Source organism: Vitis riparia, chromosome 6, assembly GCF_004353265.1.
Source record: "Vitis riparia cultivar Riparia Gloire de Montpellier isolate 1030 chromosome 6, EGFV_Vit.rip_1.0, whole genome shotgun sequence".
Lineage (NCBI taxonomy): Eukaryota > Viridiplantae > Streptophyta > Magnoliopsida > Vitales > Vitaceae > Vitis > Vitis riparia.
In genome coordinates, this window is record NC_048436.1 from 11,169,123 (window position 1) to 11,186,407 (window position 17,285).

Below are 17,285 nucleotides of genomic sequence, written 5' to 3' on the forward strand. Positions count from 1 at the left end.
CATGTCACAAATTTAAATAGATCACTAAGAGTACGTTTGACAGTAATTATGAAAAGTGTTTTTAGGCTTTCTAATATTTAAAAGTTTTTATTTTTCAAGTATTAGAAATATCATAAACACCTTTTAAAATCATTATCAAATGCATAAAAAAATTTAAGTATTAAAAATATCAAAAACATTTCTCTAAATCACTGGCAAACGCACTTTAAATCTATTAACCAGTGGTTTTAATGAAACAAACATTGACTGATTTTCTGAAACATTTTTATGCTTGGAAATAAGAAATAGGGACCAGTAAAGCGGTTGCAGTTTGTGAGCCCCAGCTTTAAAATTTATGGGATTGTGATTGTTGATACGTCTTTACTTACCTAGCATCTTGAACCCCAGCTTTTAAACTGAAAGAAGAGTGATTGATGTTTGCAAAGATATTTGGATGGGGCAAAACCAAGTGGCCCCTTACTAAGACTTCAGAACATGCCATGCCATTTCTTTCTATTAAGTCGTTCATGAATGAGCATTAGTTAATTTCAATCACCTCCCTAAGAGTTTAGGCTAATTAATTTGCTTAAAAGACAAGTGAAATTTACCCTAAATACTAAATGTCTTCCACCTTCTGCCACTACATCCAATGGAGGCCTTTTTGTAAAAGCCCAGAGTACAACAGTTTGAAGAGCTCTCAAGAAGCATGTCAGGACTTGTGGAAACCTTTTCAGATAATAAACAATAGAGTAACAACAAAAGTGTAATACGCCTACCAAAGCCCATGCATATTGAAGTGGATTTAGAACAAATTCCAAATTTAATGTTCCTCAGCAGCCAAAAACGTTTTTTATCTTCACACAGAAAGTTACATTGTACAAAAAGCATAAATGAAAATTACACAAACCAACACCTTATATAATACATGGACGCCCACAAAGATTCTTTTTTTTTTGTTTTCCCTTTTTTAATATTTTATATCCTCACCCATCACCTGAAGACTCATATCCTCTTTTGACAAGGAAGAAGAAACAATAGCCCCCCTCTAAAACGAGGAAAGAACCCAAAAGAAAAAAGGAAAAACATTATATTAAGAAAAAACTAATGAGAAAATACCCAGCACTAGCAACCCAGATGGGAGAACCAACAACCCAACACTTTGTGACTTCTACCTGCCTGTGGCTCAATGTACAAAGGGCAAAGTTGAGGGGGAACCCAAATTGCAACTTTTAGCACATCGAATGAACTACACTCCTAACCCCCGCCTGCAACCTGGTTTTCAACACTCAAATTGTCATCCATCATGTCCTGAAAACCAGTCTTCTCAGCTTCATCAGGAACTAAGATATCACAAGTTCGGGAATTCCCGTATATGGGCATCATGCTCTATACAGAACACCAGAAACCCAGGTGGCAGCATGAGCCTGAAAATCAGTATACCGAAACAATCTTAACTGATCCACTAAATCCAAGCAAGAGAACCCCTATCATTTGTAACTTGAGGACGCCCTCTAGTTGGAGTCGGAGGTCGGTTAGCATTAAGCTCCTGATCTCATAAAGAAAAAGCAAACAGGATTATACCACAACATTTTGCACAAGTCACATCAAGGAAACCCACATCAGAGGAATAACTTAGAGGGGAAAAAAGAAAGAAGAGAAAAGAAAAGCAGCGGCACCTGCATCCATGTATCTTCTATATGGCGTTCAGGCGATGTTTCTGGCGATGAAATTGCTGGAGGTAATGGGTGAATAAGTTTTGGAACCACCACAAGGTCTCTACCCAAAACTAAGATTGCCCCAGCATTATTTGCTGTACCTGTAGAAACAAAAGAAAAACCAAACTTAAGAAAAAGGCTAAACTGCCAGTGAAATGCAAAGACTCTCGGTAGATGCCAGGAACATACCACAGTAATTGGTGGCCGAGAAAAGAGTAATCAAATGTCCCTGCGCAAATCGCTCAAAGCCATCCATCACACATTCGTGTGCACGTACAATCAGCTGAAGATCATTGTTGTTGCAGAACTCCATAACACGATCAGGCTGCAACAGCACACCCTTTTAGATGAGCAGTAACATTCAAAACTTCATGGAAAACTACAAGAACTTCCTTACAAATCATGGAAGCAATGCAAAACTGGATAAATAAAAACACAAACTTTCATTAAATGGATATTATCCACCATGACAGATCTGCATTATATGTTCGTTCAAGATAGACCATTTAAAAAACAAATCAAGTCTAAGACTAATATTGTAAGAAGAAACTGCCATTATATTTAACCATTGATAAATGTAAGTTGACCAAACAAAACTTGAATAACTACAATCCAACGACCAAACTCATAATGCAAGTAAACTAGTACAACAGGAGGAAATCTGAAATGTTTCTATACAATTTCAACTTGATAAAATGTAAAATCAACATCTCATACTTGCCAGTGAAGAGCCAGCAAGTGCTTCCAAGTACGTTTATCTGAAATAAGGTCTACAAAATTTATTGTTCATTTTCTTGACTACAGGAGAGCAAAGCTTAGCACCATGTTGTGCAAGCATAGTACACACAAGCACAAGCATAATGTGTGAACCATATTCAGAAAATAGACTTCAAGAACACATGGCCATTGAATCTTTAATACTTCCTTTTCCAGAATTCTAATGATATCAATGTTATGTGAAATGTTAAGGTTGAGACTTACCTGCAGAACATAAAGGGGATGATCACTATTCCCACACACAAAATAAATAAAAAATAGAAAAAGATGCAATCTACTAATTATTAGAAAGGCATTACATAAGGCCATTTAGGTTCGTCTGCAATGCCTAATGGCTGGCACCCAAAACCTATCCAGAAAAAAGTTTGAACCTCGAAAAACTATTGGAGAGCTGGGCAAAGATGTAGAAATAAGGCAGGCTTTAAGAAAAACAAGCTGAAAATATTAAAATGAAACCACAAAAAAAGGAGGCAGTTAAGGCTGTAATTCAGTTGTGTGTTGATCATCATCACATGTTAAGTATAAATAATTGGGACAATGATGTAAAGAATTTACCACAATGGCAAGCATTAGGAATGTTAAAAGTGAGAATTACAGAAAGAAAGATCATGGAACTAAAAAAGGCAGAGGATATATTCATAAATTGTTTATTAACTTGTCAGGTAGAAAATCAGAGATACCCCCAAAGAGAGCTAATGAATCTAAAGATAGAGAAGCTTTAGAAAGGATGAAAATATGTTTAGGCCCTCATGGTATTCCTACCAAGGCTTGAGACTTTTGGGTGATAGTGTATTATAGTAGTTTAAATTGATTGACTAAAGCATGCAGAGTACGAAAATACGATTAAGTGTAGGAAAACCACTACTTAATTACATAATAACATAACTTTAGTATCACACAATCATGATATCACATTATAGCTATGTTGCATGGATTCATGTATAGGTGTCGGATGTGGATCAGCATCCAAGTGTTTGATCCTTCACAACTCAAACTTTTTAGGCCACAGGGATCCAGATAAAAAGGATCCCAAAAAGGACATGGGTATTGGGATACCGCACAATAAAAGACAATTGGAAGTGAAGATATTCATTTTAAAAGCTTCCATAATTTTCCTGCAATCCCGTCTTCTCTTATTTTTAAATATTCTTACAAAAATTCATATTTCAGATGACTCTTCTTTTTCTCTAATGTATTTACTAAGAAAGTGGAAAGAATAAAAAATATCAATGAAAAAACTCAAATAACCACACACAAAGAAAAATAGTGTCCGACAAGGATCCCATATCCACAATCATGTCATGTTGACAAAAGTAAGTTTTGAGAGAGTTTGAATGATCAAAAATGGCATCAAAACTCCAGTTGGATCAACCATGGACAATAGGTGACTGATTTTTCTTTTTCTTTTTTGATAGGTATGGACAGTAGGTGACCGATGAAAAGACTGGAACTTGTTCAAAGATCAACTTAACTAATTGAAAAAAAAAAAAAAAAACCCATTTCATTAAGTTGCAAGAAATTAGCTCTCTTGGGAGAGAACATAGAATTTGCAATTTTTCACCATTGGCACATATTGGAAAAATCTATTTTACAATTGATTGATGATTGCTTATAACTTGGGTCAGATCAAATTGAATTTTGATGAGTACTCCTTGGGTAAACCAACACAACAAGGAATTAGAGGAACATTCATGGACCATCATGAAACATCACAGAGAGCATTCTTTAGAATGTTGGAGTGGTTCTGCCATTGAGGCAGAGATATTAGCCTTGATGAAAGGCCCAAAGCTAGCTAAAACTGAGGATCTATCCAATCTTTAATTAGAGAGAAATTCTGCATCTGTCCTATCATGGGTAAATAAGAAGGCGGCTTGTGGAGGTTTAATGGTGGCTGTGAAAAAAAATTTATATTGCTTTAGAGTTTGGGTATTCCTTTGGCTTGAGCAGCTTACCATGTGACAGATATATTAGCAAAACAAGGAGCCGATCAGTTGATCTCTTTGAAGGATCATTATAACCCAACTTATGTGGTTATGGTTGTCCTTCAGGGTTCTTCCATGGCTTGAGAAGATTATGCCAAGGGATCCACTTCCCCCCTATCCATTTGCATTGGTGATGGAAATTTTAAGGGCTGTGGAAGATAGTCTCTTAAGTAGCTTTAAGGTTGTGGGAGTGAGAAGGGGTGGTCAGGCCTTGGAGATCTCACTCGCTTTTTATTGTTGATGTTATTACCAGTTACTTCAGCTGAGGTGCATTCTTCATGTGTCCTGAGGCAGCTCTCCAATCTGGAAATTAAGCTTTAAGTTAGCGGAAAGTGAGCTTATTTCCAGGAAACAAGGGAACATAGAGGAGTCGGCTCTGTTTCAGGTGTAGGGTGGGTAGCCAGTCATCTAAATATTTGGGAAAGCCACTGGGAGTTGCTCTCAAGGCTAACTCAGTATGAGACTCAATTGAGGAACAGTTCAAAAAGGAGACTTGCTTCTTTACAAGAGATGGTATCATTGAATGGAGGGTCTTCTAATTCCCAACAAAAGCACTATGTCCAATTTGTCAATCCGTTTATGTCCTTTGCTATGCTGGAGGACATTAAACACACTCTTTAAAGGTGCACTCGGTAAATTGGTTGATTTTTGTGCTGGAAATGAGAAGGGTAGGCTATGTGTTAGCATTTTATTCATCCTTAACAAAGCGTTGTTAAGAAAGCAGTTATTGTCATAAATTTGGTGAGGAAGGGATTGGTGTTCTAGATTGGGTAGAGCAGCCTGTCTGAGGCCATGGAAAGTTATTGGAAGTGGGAGGAAAAAATTTTATCCTTTTACTGGTATCTCTGGGTAACAATTGAAGAGTGACCTTTTGGCCTTAATTTGTTCTGTGGAGAGTCTTCTTTGGAGGATCATTATCTGGATTGAGATTTTTTTTTTGATAGGTGAAAGGGAAACATATATTAAAAGTAACTAATAGAGCAGTCAGTAGAGCGGTGAAGGTATCAGATTATTGGCATATAGAGGAGAGTTGTGGTTGTGGGAATCCAAGGTTCACAAAGCTCTTCCATAACAGCGACAGCACTTAGATTATTGGGAATCTTTCCTTTCAAGTATCCAGGAGCATGTGATCAGTGAAAACATGGAGGACAGATCAGCCCAGAAGAGCATCTAAGAGCAATCTTTTCTCAGTTAAATCCTTTTTTCAAACTCTATCAACTCCTTTCTAATGAGAGAGGTTTGGGAATCCTTTATGCACTCAAAGGTTGGGTTCTTTGCAGGGAAGAAGAGTTTGGGTGAGGACCCAATCATTAACCAACTCATGATAACAGGACTCTGATCAATTAGTGTTGCATGTGCAAGCAAAAACAGGTTGCTCACAGTTTATGGGCTTTAATCTCCCCAATTTTTGGGGTTACCCAAGTCCTTCCTCACTTGATGAGGGAGAAAATATCAAGTTGGCACGGTAATTTTAATGGAAGTGCAAAGGGTATATTTGAGCATTTCTAGGAGCAAAATCGAAGAACTTAGGAGGAGTCGATCTGTCATTGCTGAACCTGAAAGATTTCTTTCTGGAACCTCTGTTGGAGTGTTTTTTAAAGTTTCTTTATTGAACATACCTTTCTTAAATGTGAGACTGTCTAAAGTCAATATATTCATTCACTATAAACCAATATCTTAAAATTGCATGCCCACGTGAAGGACATACCACTTATGGTAGAATGATTAGCAACCTCTCAGCCAACACATCAAACAAATATTATTACTGATAAATAAAAATTGACAGGCAAGTCCAAAATACCCTCACTCCCTCTTCTTCAGCATCTGAGAAACTTAAGTAGCATTAGCATTACTCTATCTCATCTTCCAAATGAAATATATTTATCAACATCATCCATGTGAAAATGACATAACACTTCTTGTAAACCGTTATCGATAACTAATAACACTACTTTATCTTCATCTACGTTGGCACAGGAAGAGGACAACATAAACAACCAAAACCATCTTCAAGTGGAAATGGTTCAAAATTGAAGAATATGCTCAACAAGACTTGAACACACCTATAAAACAACTTTAACACCTCAAAAATGATAACCGCAACCTACAAAATCAACCAAATATGGAATATCCCACGATTAAAATTTTATGCTCATTTTGTCACCCTTAACTAGCTCAAACACAACCTAAAAAAACTTTAATACCTATAAATAAAAATAGAAACTCACAAAATTAACCAAATATCCTCAACAACAAATTTTATCCACATTTCTTCAGTTCTTTAACTGGAAGAACAGTCCAAAATATGCAAAATGTTAAAATAAACAGTTAATGACAAAATTCTAAAATTGTTGCAGATAACTCAAAATCTTGCATCACATTTCTTATTAGGAAAGAAAATTAATTGTTGTAACATGCAGATTTATGTAGATTTTTATATAGTTCTAAAACAAGTATAATGTGATACCAGTACCTGAAAGATCTGATACCAAAATATAAAATGAGAACAATGTAATATAACACTCACCCCAAAAGTAACCAACCCTGGACCTCTAGCATTTGGTCGCAATCCTTCCACACTGTCATTCTCTGTTGGGTCAGACCTATGAATGCAAAATTAAATAAATATCACCAACAAATCAATAATGCAAATGAACTTTTTTATCACAAGGGACAAAATGTAACAGTATAGACATGCACTGACCACAATAAATCCATAAGAACAATTGAGCCTGCTTCCATTGTGATTGGCCGTTGAAGATTCTCAATCTGTTCCACATGATTTATTGAGCGACCAATACCACCATGCATACAGATTATTTTCTTTTCAATTAGAGCAGCTAGAGGAAGCCAATTGAACAATCGATTTATCCGATGCCAGGCCCAGATTCCATCCCTCTCACCCTGTTCAGTATGCCATAAAGTTGGTAGCTGCAACTAGTCGATACAGGGAAACTAAAACATTTTTTTGTGCATATAATCACATACCATGCGCTCAATACATTCAATCCGGAAACCGAAAAGAGCATTGATATCTGCAGCCTCATGATTACCACGAATTAAATGTACATTGAGGGGATACTCAACCTACAATATTCAAATGATTATACAGAATATCTTAGCCAATAGTAGTCCAATACAAGAGTGAGCAAGCATCATAAAGATAAGCAAAATGGAATATGTAGAAAGGCACAGGAGATACCTTCAAAGCAAGGAGAAGTGTAATAGTTTCCAGACTGTGTTGACCACGGTCCACATAGTCTCCTAAGAAGAGATAATCTATATATCTGATAGCCATCATACAAAATCAGCAAACATGAAAGAAAATAAGAAAAACAGAAGAATTTCAAGAGTAGAATTGTAAGCAATATTAACATGATAAATATGAAATATTAACTTTTTTTTAATTTAAGGAGAAAAAGGGAGGATAATTGGAAAGCCTGATCCCTCTTGATGCTACAAGAAAATGAAATCCTAAGACACATAACCAAATTGACCTTGAAAAACCTGGGCATGCTGCAAGATGCATATATCTTGTCAAAAACATGGGTTGCCCCAATAGCAGTCCACTTTTGGTTTCATCACAGCAGTCACAACATGATGGAGTTGATAAAGGAGAAATGGTTGGCATCTCCCTCGACAGGGATGAGAACTGCCTTCAGGCTTATCTGTTATCACACAAATTATCCCCTTTCTGGGAAATGTGGGAACTGAGTTCCCAACCCTGAAGTTAAACAAATAATGATATCTTGATTTTAAAAATTCCATAGCCAATTTCATTTCATCACTGCAAAAACCTTAACTTGAATTCGAAGCTTGAAACCTGATTCGAGACAAGGCAAATCCAGAAAACATTCAGATTGGATTCCATAATGACACTGGATGTGTTTCCTTTATATTATTGGAAGTAAATCTAGGAAATTAGAGTGGGAATGATTAAATTCCTAAATGTGATTCAAAGTCAGGACAGAAACTGGAAAAACAAAAACAAAATCTGTAAAGCTGAATAGCCAGTATATTCTTCAAGTGAAAGAGTCAACAAAAGAATTTGACTTATTGCAACATTATACACTACTTCCTTTAGCAATTCTCCATTTCTTTTATATTTGATGGCAGCTAACTCTTGGCCATGAATAGTGAATGGAATACAAAAGCGGAACCAATTTCAGAACAGGGCAACAGAAATTCAAGCTCCACAATAAAGAAGATTCTAGAACACCATACAGAGTCAGCATCAGGTTGCACCCCAAAGGACAGCCTACTCAAAGCAAGGTTTAGGACCATAATTTACGATTGCATTACTGTTACCACAGAAGCAGTATAAATTCATTGATGATTATATCAATTTTATTTAGGAAAAAACAATTAACAATAGGGCATATGTGGTTTTAGAATTTTAAGTTGAACTTAATCGATTCAAAGATGGAAAACAAGAATTGTAAGAGTGCTATAGAAATTGTCCATGAAGAAGCATGTATATATGCACAACCATGTCCATGTGCAAGTATATCCATTTAAGCAGGCATAATATACTACTAAAAGGAACATGCCATTAGCATGTAATGGAAGTAATAACCGTACACCAACAGAATGCAACATCCAACAACTTGCTGCCATAAGTAATTGAGATAAAGGAACTTCCAGATTAAATCTTCATGTATAAACAAACATCTTATAAAAATTATTAATTGATAGACATACAACACAATCACTTTTATTGTTTATCAAACTGATTTTTTGGTTTGACAATCTGAAGTATGTCATAGGAGCAATAGGTAGTAATAATTATGGCTCTCAATAGAAAGAAAATTCAATCTGAAACTAGCATATCATGCTTCTCAATACATTAGGATCATGGCATGGATTAGTTAAAGAAGCTTCATTAGCATCTATATAAGAGAGGGCAAACATATAAACAAGGCAACCATGGCATGGATTAATAAAAGAATTGACAAAAAATAATGAAGAGAAGGATGTTGGGTTGCTCAGCCTTGTTAGGTGGAAAAACTTACGCAATGTCTCCAGCAGTTGAAGGGGAACCATACTCATCAAAAAGGCGCATGAGATCCCCAAATTGCCCATGCAAATCACCAAATATCTTAACAGGGGCTTTTATCTGAAGAACACTTGGTTCACTTGAAAATATCCGTTCGGCACTGTCACAAAGATCCGCTATTTCATTGCAATCTAGGAAAAATTGCCGGCGAACCGGAGGCTTCCAACCACGAGGCTTCAGAAGATGTGCTATCACCTGGAAAATATTGATATGCCAAGATTATCATTGACCTAATAAGACAAGAGATTGGGAGAAAAACTACATAATTTCAAATTGGATAATAATAAAGAAATAAAGTGTTGCACAGTCATACAAATAACATAAAATTATAGGGCAGAATAAATTCCATTCTGCCACTTGATATTGAATTATAGGGCATAACAAATGCACAGATAGACATGCACCCTAATTGAAATCAAATCAATGGATCTTATACCAACTATTTGTTGACAACTGCATGAATTCTTTTCAATATTCCAATTTTACATGAAGCAGAGATAAATCTACATATATTCCTAGAATCAATATCTTAAAATACATCATATACATTAAAACAATTATCTGTACCTTCTTGGGCACACTGTTGATAGACATTTGCCGATCCAATAGTTTCCTTGCTGCAGTTGCACTCTCTGGAGTTCCATAGCTGACCCTTCTGCCCTCATTTTCAAACTGGTCAATTGAGAGTTGTCTCACCATGCCACCTAAAGCTCCACCAGTTTCAGCAGCTACAACCACCTGAGAATACATATAAAAGAAATACCACCAGATAAGAAGTCACATTTATCTATAAATATGTTGACAGCAAAAATTGACTTGAAAAATAACATTCAAAATGGGAATTAAAATCTAATACTGACAGCCCTGTGATGCAACCGAACTCCAGCAGGAGCAATATTATTTGATCCAGCAGAATCAGGCATTTTAATCAAGGTAGATATCTGTTTTCCACTAGGGGTAGCCTCTGCCCCACGATCCCGGTCTGGTAGTTCAACTTCTCCATTGACTTGCCGAGCTTTTGCAGCAGCTAATGTGGCACTTATAGCCTCAGCTTCGGCTGCTGAGGCCTCAACCAAGTACTCAACACCTTTACTCAGTCTCCTGCAGAGTAATAATATAGCTCCTTGAATGAATTATGCGCCAAAACCATGCTATTCAATAAATGACATCAAATGAAAATCAATATACAGATGCAGTAGCTAACTCACCGGGATCCCTGGAGCATTGCATTTTCAGTGCTTATATCAGTATACATATCACCATTTACAGGAGGAGCTACAGGAGTTCCCAGGACAACTGAACCATCAGGAGCTGCCTCAGGAATTGTTTGCCTTGTTCTTTCATCGATGAATCCATACCTTCCAGGTAACCTCCCTGCCTGTAAATTCGATGCAGCTGCCGCTGCTGCAGCATGTGAAGCTGCACTTGTTGTTTCAGCAGCAGCCAGATCTTCAGCAACAAGCAGGTCATCAAGCAACACACCTGTTGAAAATACAGAACACATTTGACATGCTTAGTTATCAATTATCATCAACCAGTCTATTGCTTAGAACACCATGGCATTGGTGCAATACAAGATCCATAACCCGTAAAAGCTCTGAAATCCTTTATAGAAAACAATCTTCTAGAGGTTAGCTAGCAAAATGAAACAGTTTTTTTTTCCCTCTAATGTGAATATATAGTGACAGAGAGATTAAAATGAGATTTCACCATATGATTCATCTATAGTATTTAAAATGCAAAGAGAGGTGCTTTGATCTCTCTTTTCCTTTTTGTAAATATCACAGGCCACTGCTTTCATTTTGGTACCCCAAACAACAATTAATGGTTAAGATATTTCTAATAGCATGTACTCTCTAATAGAAGGAAAAAAATCCCAAGAACAGCACTTGAGATTTCTAACATGTAACTAGAACTTAAAAGAACATATGTGCTTGACAAATGTGTTGTAATAGTTCAAATTTCTATCAATTATGCAGTTTCATTTGGATAGGCAACATATCTTGTCATTGCTTCCACTTGGTGCACAACATTACTGCTCTACCATATAATCAACCTCACACTCAATCCATCATTTTCTGGGTTAATCTCTGCATCTAAATTAGCCATGCTGTTTGCTAGTAATGGCACGAGTTTCCCAACTCTTTCCTTATTTGCTTTTCTGGATTTCCAAAATGTTTCCATTTCTTAAAGTATTACAGCTCATGCAAAACAAAACTTAATTCAAGCTGAATCATATCCATTCTTCCTCTCCCCAGTTTTGCTCTCTTTGCAATCAACAAATTAAATATAAAACACACAGACAGCTTAGGGAAAAAAATGAAACTTAATTCTACCCACATCATATCCATACTTCCTCACCCAGTTTTTGTTTTCTTTTCAATCAGCAAATTAGACATAAACATACACACACATTCCCAACCTTTTTCTTTCTATTACTTTTACTATATTTCCAAAATGCATCCATTTCTTAACGCATTACAGCTCAGGAAAAGACAATTATATCCATGTCATATCCATACTTCAACTCCCTGTTTTTGTTATCTTTTTAATTAGAAAATTAAATAGTTCTAGCCACATCATATCCATACTTCCTCTTCCATTTTATGTTTTATTTTTTCACACAACGCACATATTTTTCTTCCTTTTTTGTTTTCTTTTTCATTAGCACATAAAATTTAACTCCAGCCACATCATATCTGTATTTCCTCTCCCCATTTAGTTTTCTTTTCAATTACCAAATTAAATATAACACAAACACATTGCGAACCCCAGAGAAGCCCTATACCAAGGAAGGAGATTTGGAAAAATCTTTCAATAAGCACTTCGAGCCTTCAAAATCCTATAATTCCACTCTGTACATATCCACCAAAACAAACATACAAAATCCAGTTCTTAGAATCCTCCCTCACATCGTTTATTGCATTTACTTCACATTTAGCCATGCACATGTTCTAATCTATTTGTACTTCTCCAATCATCCTCTATCGAGGCTACTCTAAAGTTCGCTGAATGCAACCATTGCTTCCCAGTCTTTCCAGTCATTTATTCTTGGAAAAATCCAATCCCAAATGACACTCATGCAACAAGGGAATTTTTTTGTGCTAGTGCATTCCTTGCCTACTTCAGTAAGTCCTTTTAGTGGCATGAATTATAGAATAAAACTCATAACTCATCAGTCTTGCATTTCTCTCTAAACAAATAAGACCTATAAGTACTTGCTAAGGATGCAAGTATTTTCAATGTCCTGACATGCTATACAATGATCAGCATAATGAGGTTAATAGAGAATGGTATATAAGAGCAATAGGAGGATGGCAGCTCCATTTCCGAAATTAAATTAAAAATGCAACAAAATGAAATTTCACAAACTAGGTTCATCTCTTACCACCACGTAAACCACCATAAATAAAGATCAAGTCACCAACAGCAGCAGCCGCATGTCTGCAACGCCTGGTCAATTCAACTGCAGCGTCCCCACCAGCTGCATCAGCACTATATTTGCCTGTCCTGGGACTAGTGACTACAGACTTCGTATCACACCAAACGCCTGCTGCAGTATCCAACACTATAAACAGGAGAAACATGAGGAACTTGTGAGGTTTCTGCACAATGGAGCATCACTTTCCAAAAGTAAGACAAACTTTCTTTTAGTATAATAACAATAACATCAAAGATAATAGACTTTGATAATTTTTTTCTTAAAAATATGTAAGGCTTCCAGAATTTTATGCAAAAACATTACAAGGTCAGCACCATTTTGAAAAGTTTGAACCACAGAAGCCTAAAAAGTAAAGTGGCAGTGTTATTAAACAAGAATATACTCTCTTCAAACTTAATAATACAGATTAATTTGAATGCCAACTGATGGGCAAGTATTCTCTAAGTTTCTCCCACAGCGCCAGCAAAAGAAAAAATACTCATTGACTTGCTTTGGCAGGCAAGATGAGTCCAGAACAGCCTTAATAGAAATACGATAAAAAACATAGCACTACATGATAAAATAAGCAAACAAAAGGGAAGATAATAGGCATGGAACTGAGATAAGAACAACAAATCAGAAACAGATCAGGTGTGGTGTAACTATTACATAGGAAAGAAGAAAAAGAAAAAGCAGCTGCATCAAAGCAGAACTTTTGGACACAAAAGAGAGGGGACGCCTAAGTTTATTGTTGTCTTTGGTCTTGAGTCAAGATGCAACCTTGCCCAGACCGACAATAGCTACCTCTTGATCAATCAACAGCACTCACAAGACCCACCTACAGCCTAGGTGACCACACTATTCCTAGATGTGTAAAATACATCCCTGCAGCAAGAGGTTAAAGATTCCATCTCAAATCATATCCCACAACCATGTCTTATGCAAAAACAAAAGCAACCACCAATTTGTCTTTATTCCCATCCCTGTTCCCCTTGTTAGACATATCTAATAAAATTCTCCAACTATGCATGTATACAAGAAGGTTAAGGTATGCAACTGCCAGAATCAAGTACCTGCAACACTTGATGAATCTTCTACCATGCGTCCACCACCAAGTGCCCCTCCAGATACATGGAGCCGAGCATTAACAAAAACCTAGAAAGCATAATGTAGCTAAGTAACTAATCTTCCAAAACAAGGAACAAAGCACAAGGGGAAAAGAATATTTTCAAAGGCAACCAAAACTTACTGCTGCATGTTGATATCTAGGAGAAGGTGAAACACCAGGAGCAATTGCCCATTCCCAACGACCATCTCTATGTTTAGCAAGTCCATATGCACTTGCCAATGGCACACTGTTTGCAAGAATCAGAAAAAATAAATAAATAATACTGATAATAATACTAATAATAAATAAAGGTTAAATAAATATTACAATATGTATGTTTGCATATGACAAAGAAAATGGTGTAAGAGGCATAATTATCTGTTGCTACAATTAGAAAGAAAGCATCATTTAAACAGAGTATGGCACATATATGACACTTCAACAAACTAGTACCAAAGTGTTCATAACCAGCATTTCAGTAACAATTCTGGGCCAAAGTTTAAACTTGCAAAAAGTTACAGGTTGCTATAGATTTTAAAAGGCAAATAAAATATATCAAATAAGCACTTAAGAAAGATATTTACAAGTAGCACCCAAAGCACAAAGAAAAAGGAACAAAACGCACACCACCCCCCAAAAACAGCTTAACCAAAATTCCAAACCATAGATAAATCTAACAATGAGACACTCCCATCCCCAAAGGTACATCCAGTAATAAGATGTTCAACCATTTTAACAGAGATTTCAGGCTGCATTATGCAGCATACATATAAACTTTGTTCTCCAAATTGCAATAACAACATTTTCATCATCTATCTGCCATACAAGGTGAAGAGTGAGGAGTTGGTAGAGAATGATCCAAAGTATTATTCTTGTAACAGAATGATTTTATTAACAAAGAACATCAATCAAAGATTTCAGTAAAAATATATAGAGATAAGAGAGACTAAGAACCTATTTTTGATAAACAAAATTCCTAGATACTACTTAAATGAATAAATTGATAAGTCTGGCGCTTGAACGAGTGTATCAATATATCAACATAACACGCAATATTGATGTTTCTAAGTGACCTTGTCCAGTGAACAACACAGAAAATGGCAATTTTAACGTCTCTGTTCCATCCATGTAAAGAGAACAAATTTGAGTGCTAGGAGAAAAGCCTTAACCCAAAGGAGTTTGCAATCAACCTACTAAAAGATCTATTTAGTTGTTATGAAGTCCATAAAGCACCAAAAGGAGAAATGAAATCATCCTACTAGTCCCACGTAAATAATAAACAAATTTTAGGGGGCAATGGATTTTAGGGTATCATTGCTAACGTGGAAAGAAGGCAAATTCTGGATGTTGTACCCATTGCTAATAAAGCCCACTCTAGCATGAAATGTGCTCATAAGGGGATCATTTGGAAACTGGATATTGAGAAGGCTTTTGATCATGCCAACTCGGACTTTTGATTAATAGTTTTGGATGAAATGGGTTCTGGCCCCAAGTGGATAGATTGGATCAAGTGGTGCATCCCAACAGCTTGACTCTCTATTTTGGTAAATGGCAACCCTTCAGGTTATTTTAATAGTTTTAGAGGATTGAGGCAGGGTGATCCTTTATCCCCCTTGCCTCTTTATACCAGCTATGGAGGCTCTCTCGAATATCCTAAATAGGTCATAGAAGGGGGAATTCATCTCAAGTTCCTTAGGTAGTGGAAGGGGAGGAGCAGGAATGGAGGTATCCCATTTTCTTTTTGTCAATGATACACTTATCCTTTGAGATGTCTTAAAGGAGAAAATGGAATATTTGAGGAGGATTCTCATGTGGTTTGAGGCAATCTCAGGCCTTAAGATCAATCTGGAGAAAAGTGAGTTAAGATCAATTTGTTGGGGAGGTTGCCAATGCGAAAAAGATTGCTAAAGGTCTTCGGTTGCAGCGGTAGAACCCTTCCTTCTACATATCTTAACCTTTTGCTAGAAGCTCCTTTTAAATCAACTCAAATTTGGGATGTGATTGAGGAGAGATTTCAAAAATGACTAGCTATGTGGAAAAGTACCTATCAAAGGGAGGCAAATTGACTCCAGTTAAGAGTACACTTTTTGAGTTTGAGGTTGAAAAAGATCCAAAGAGACTTCCTTTTAGGGGGGTGTGTGTGTGTGTGTGTGTGTGTGTGTTTGGGGGGAGGGGGGTAGGGCCCTTGAGAGCAAGCCACACATGGAAGAATGGTCCTTAATTTGTCAAGAGAAGAGATATGGGGGGCGGGGGGGAGGGGGTGGTTTGGACTATGATACCCGAATTCTTCAATTTCACCTAACGTACCTGTGTCAATAAGACATTACATGTGTATGGGTATGGAATCCTTATTGAACACTCTTATTTTACTTTAGGCGTAACTGCTTGATTTTTCATTAATATCCTTTTATTCTTTCAACTTTCTTAGTAATAATTACACCAGAGAGAAAGAAAAGTTAGTCGAAAAGTGAATTTTTGTAAGAATATTTAAAAATAAAAGGAAAAAAATGACTATAGGGAAAATATAGGAGCTTTTAAGAATGATATCTTCACTTCCATTTTATTTTTAAATGATTTTTCTTTTATTATGTCATATCTCAATACCCCATATCTCCTTTTTAGATCCTTTTTAGTTGAGTTCCCGTATCCTAAAATTAATTTAAGTTATGAAGAATCAAACAGACACCTAGACACATACTTGCATTCACCACTCATACTCAAACTCATGCAATATAGGGTTTGGATATTAGAAGTTTATCCATCCTTAACAAAGGTATGCTTGGCAAGTGATTGTGACAATTTGCTAACGAGAGTGACTTCTTTTGGAAGTGGGTAATTTTAGGGAAGTATGGAAAGGAAGAAGGGGAATGGAGCTCTAGAGAAGTAAGGGCAGGGTAAGGAGTACAGGTGTGGAAAGCTATCAAAAGCAGGTGGGAAAAGCTTTAAAAGCAAAATGGCCTTCAAGGTAGAAAATGGGTGGAGACTATAGTTTTGGATGGAAAGGTGGTGTGAGGATGAACCATTAGATGAGGCTTTCCCAATTCTACTCTCAATAGCTTCCACCAAAGATACATGGTATCTAAGATGTGGGAGCAGCTTGGAGAGGGTGGGCATTGGAATCCTAGGTACACAAAACAAATCCACAAATAGGAACTAGATGAGGTAGAAGCCTTTTTAGGAAACTACAGGCACAATTGATTTGCAGTAGTATAGAGAATAAGATGGCTTGGCAGCATACAAGATGTGG

General features: G+C 36.5%; 1 protein-coding gene and 1 pseudogene across 1 annotated transcript in view; one reads left to right on the forward strand and one right to left on the reverse strand.

Annotated features, from left to right (window-relative positions):
• Positions 1–780: 780 nt before the first annotated feature.
• Positions 781–17,285, reverse strand: part of LOC117916239 (serine/threonine-protein phosphatase BSL3) — a 40,767-nt gene continuing 24,262 nt past the window's right edge. Inside the window, exons 8-21 of the mRNA XM_034832183.1 lie at positions 14,180–14,281; positions 14,004–14,085; positions 12,898–13,077; positions 10,718–10,991; positions 10,370–10,610; positions 10,077–10,247; positions 9,466–9,704; positions 7,656–7,740; positions 7,442–7,540; positions 7,158–7,357; positions 6,981–7,056; positions 1,884–2,019; positions 1,656–1,795; positions 781–1,525 (exon numbers count right to left, since the gene is read on the reverse strand). Coding sequence (XP_034688074.1) covers positions 1,442–1,525; positions 1,656–1,795; positions 1,884–2,019; positions 6,981–7,056; positions 7,158–7,357; positions 7,442–7,540; positions 7,656–7,740; positions 9,466–9,704; positions 10,077–10,247; positions 10,370–10,610; positions 10,718–10,991; positions 12,898–13,077; positions 14,004–14,085; positions 14,180–14,281 — 2,109 coding nt within the window. The 3' untranslated portion in view covers positions 781–1,441. The remainder of the gene's footprint in view (positions 1,526–1,655; positions 1,796–1,883; positions 2,020–6,980; positions 7,057–7,157; positions 7,358–7,441; positions 7,541–7,655; positions 7,741–9,465; positions 9,705–10,076; positions 10,248–10,369; positions 10,611–10,717; positions 10,992–12,897; positions 13,078–14,003; positions 14,086–14,179; positions 14,282–17,285) is intronic.
• Positions 8,057–8,210, forward strand: LOC117917181 (annotated as a pseudogene).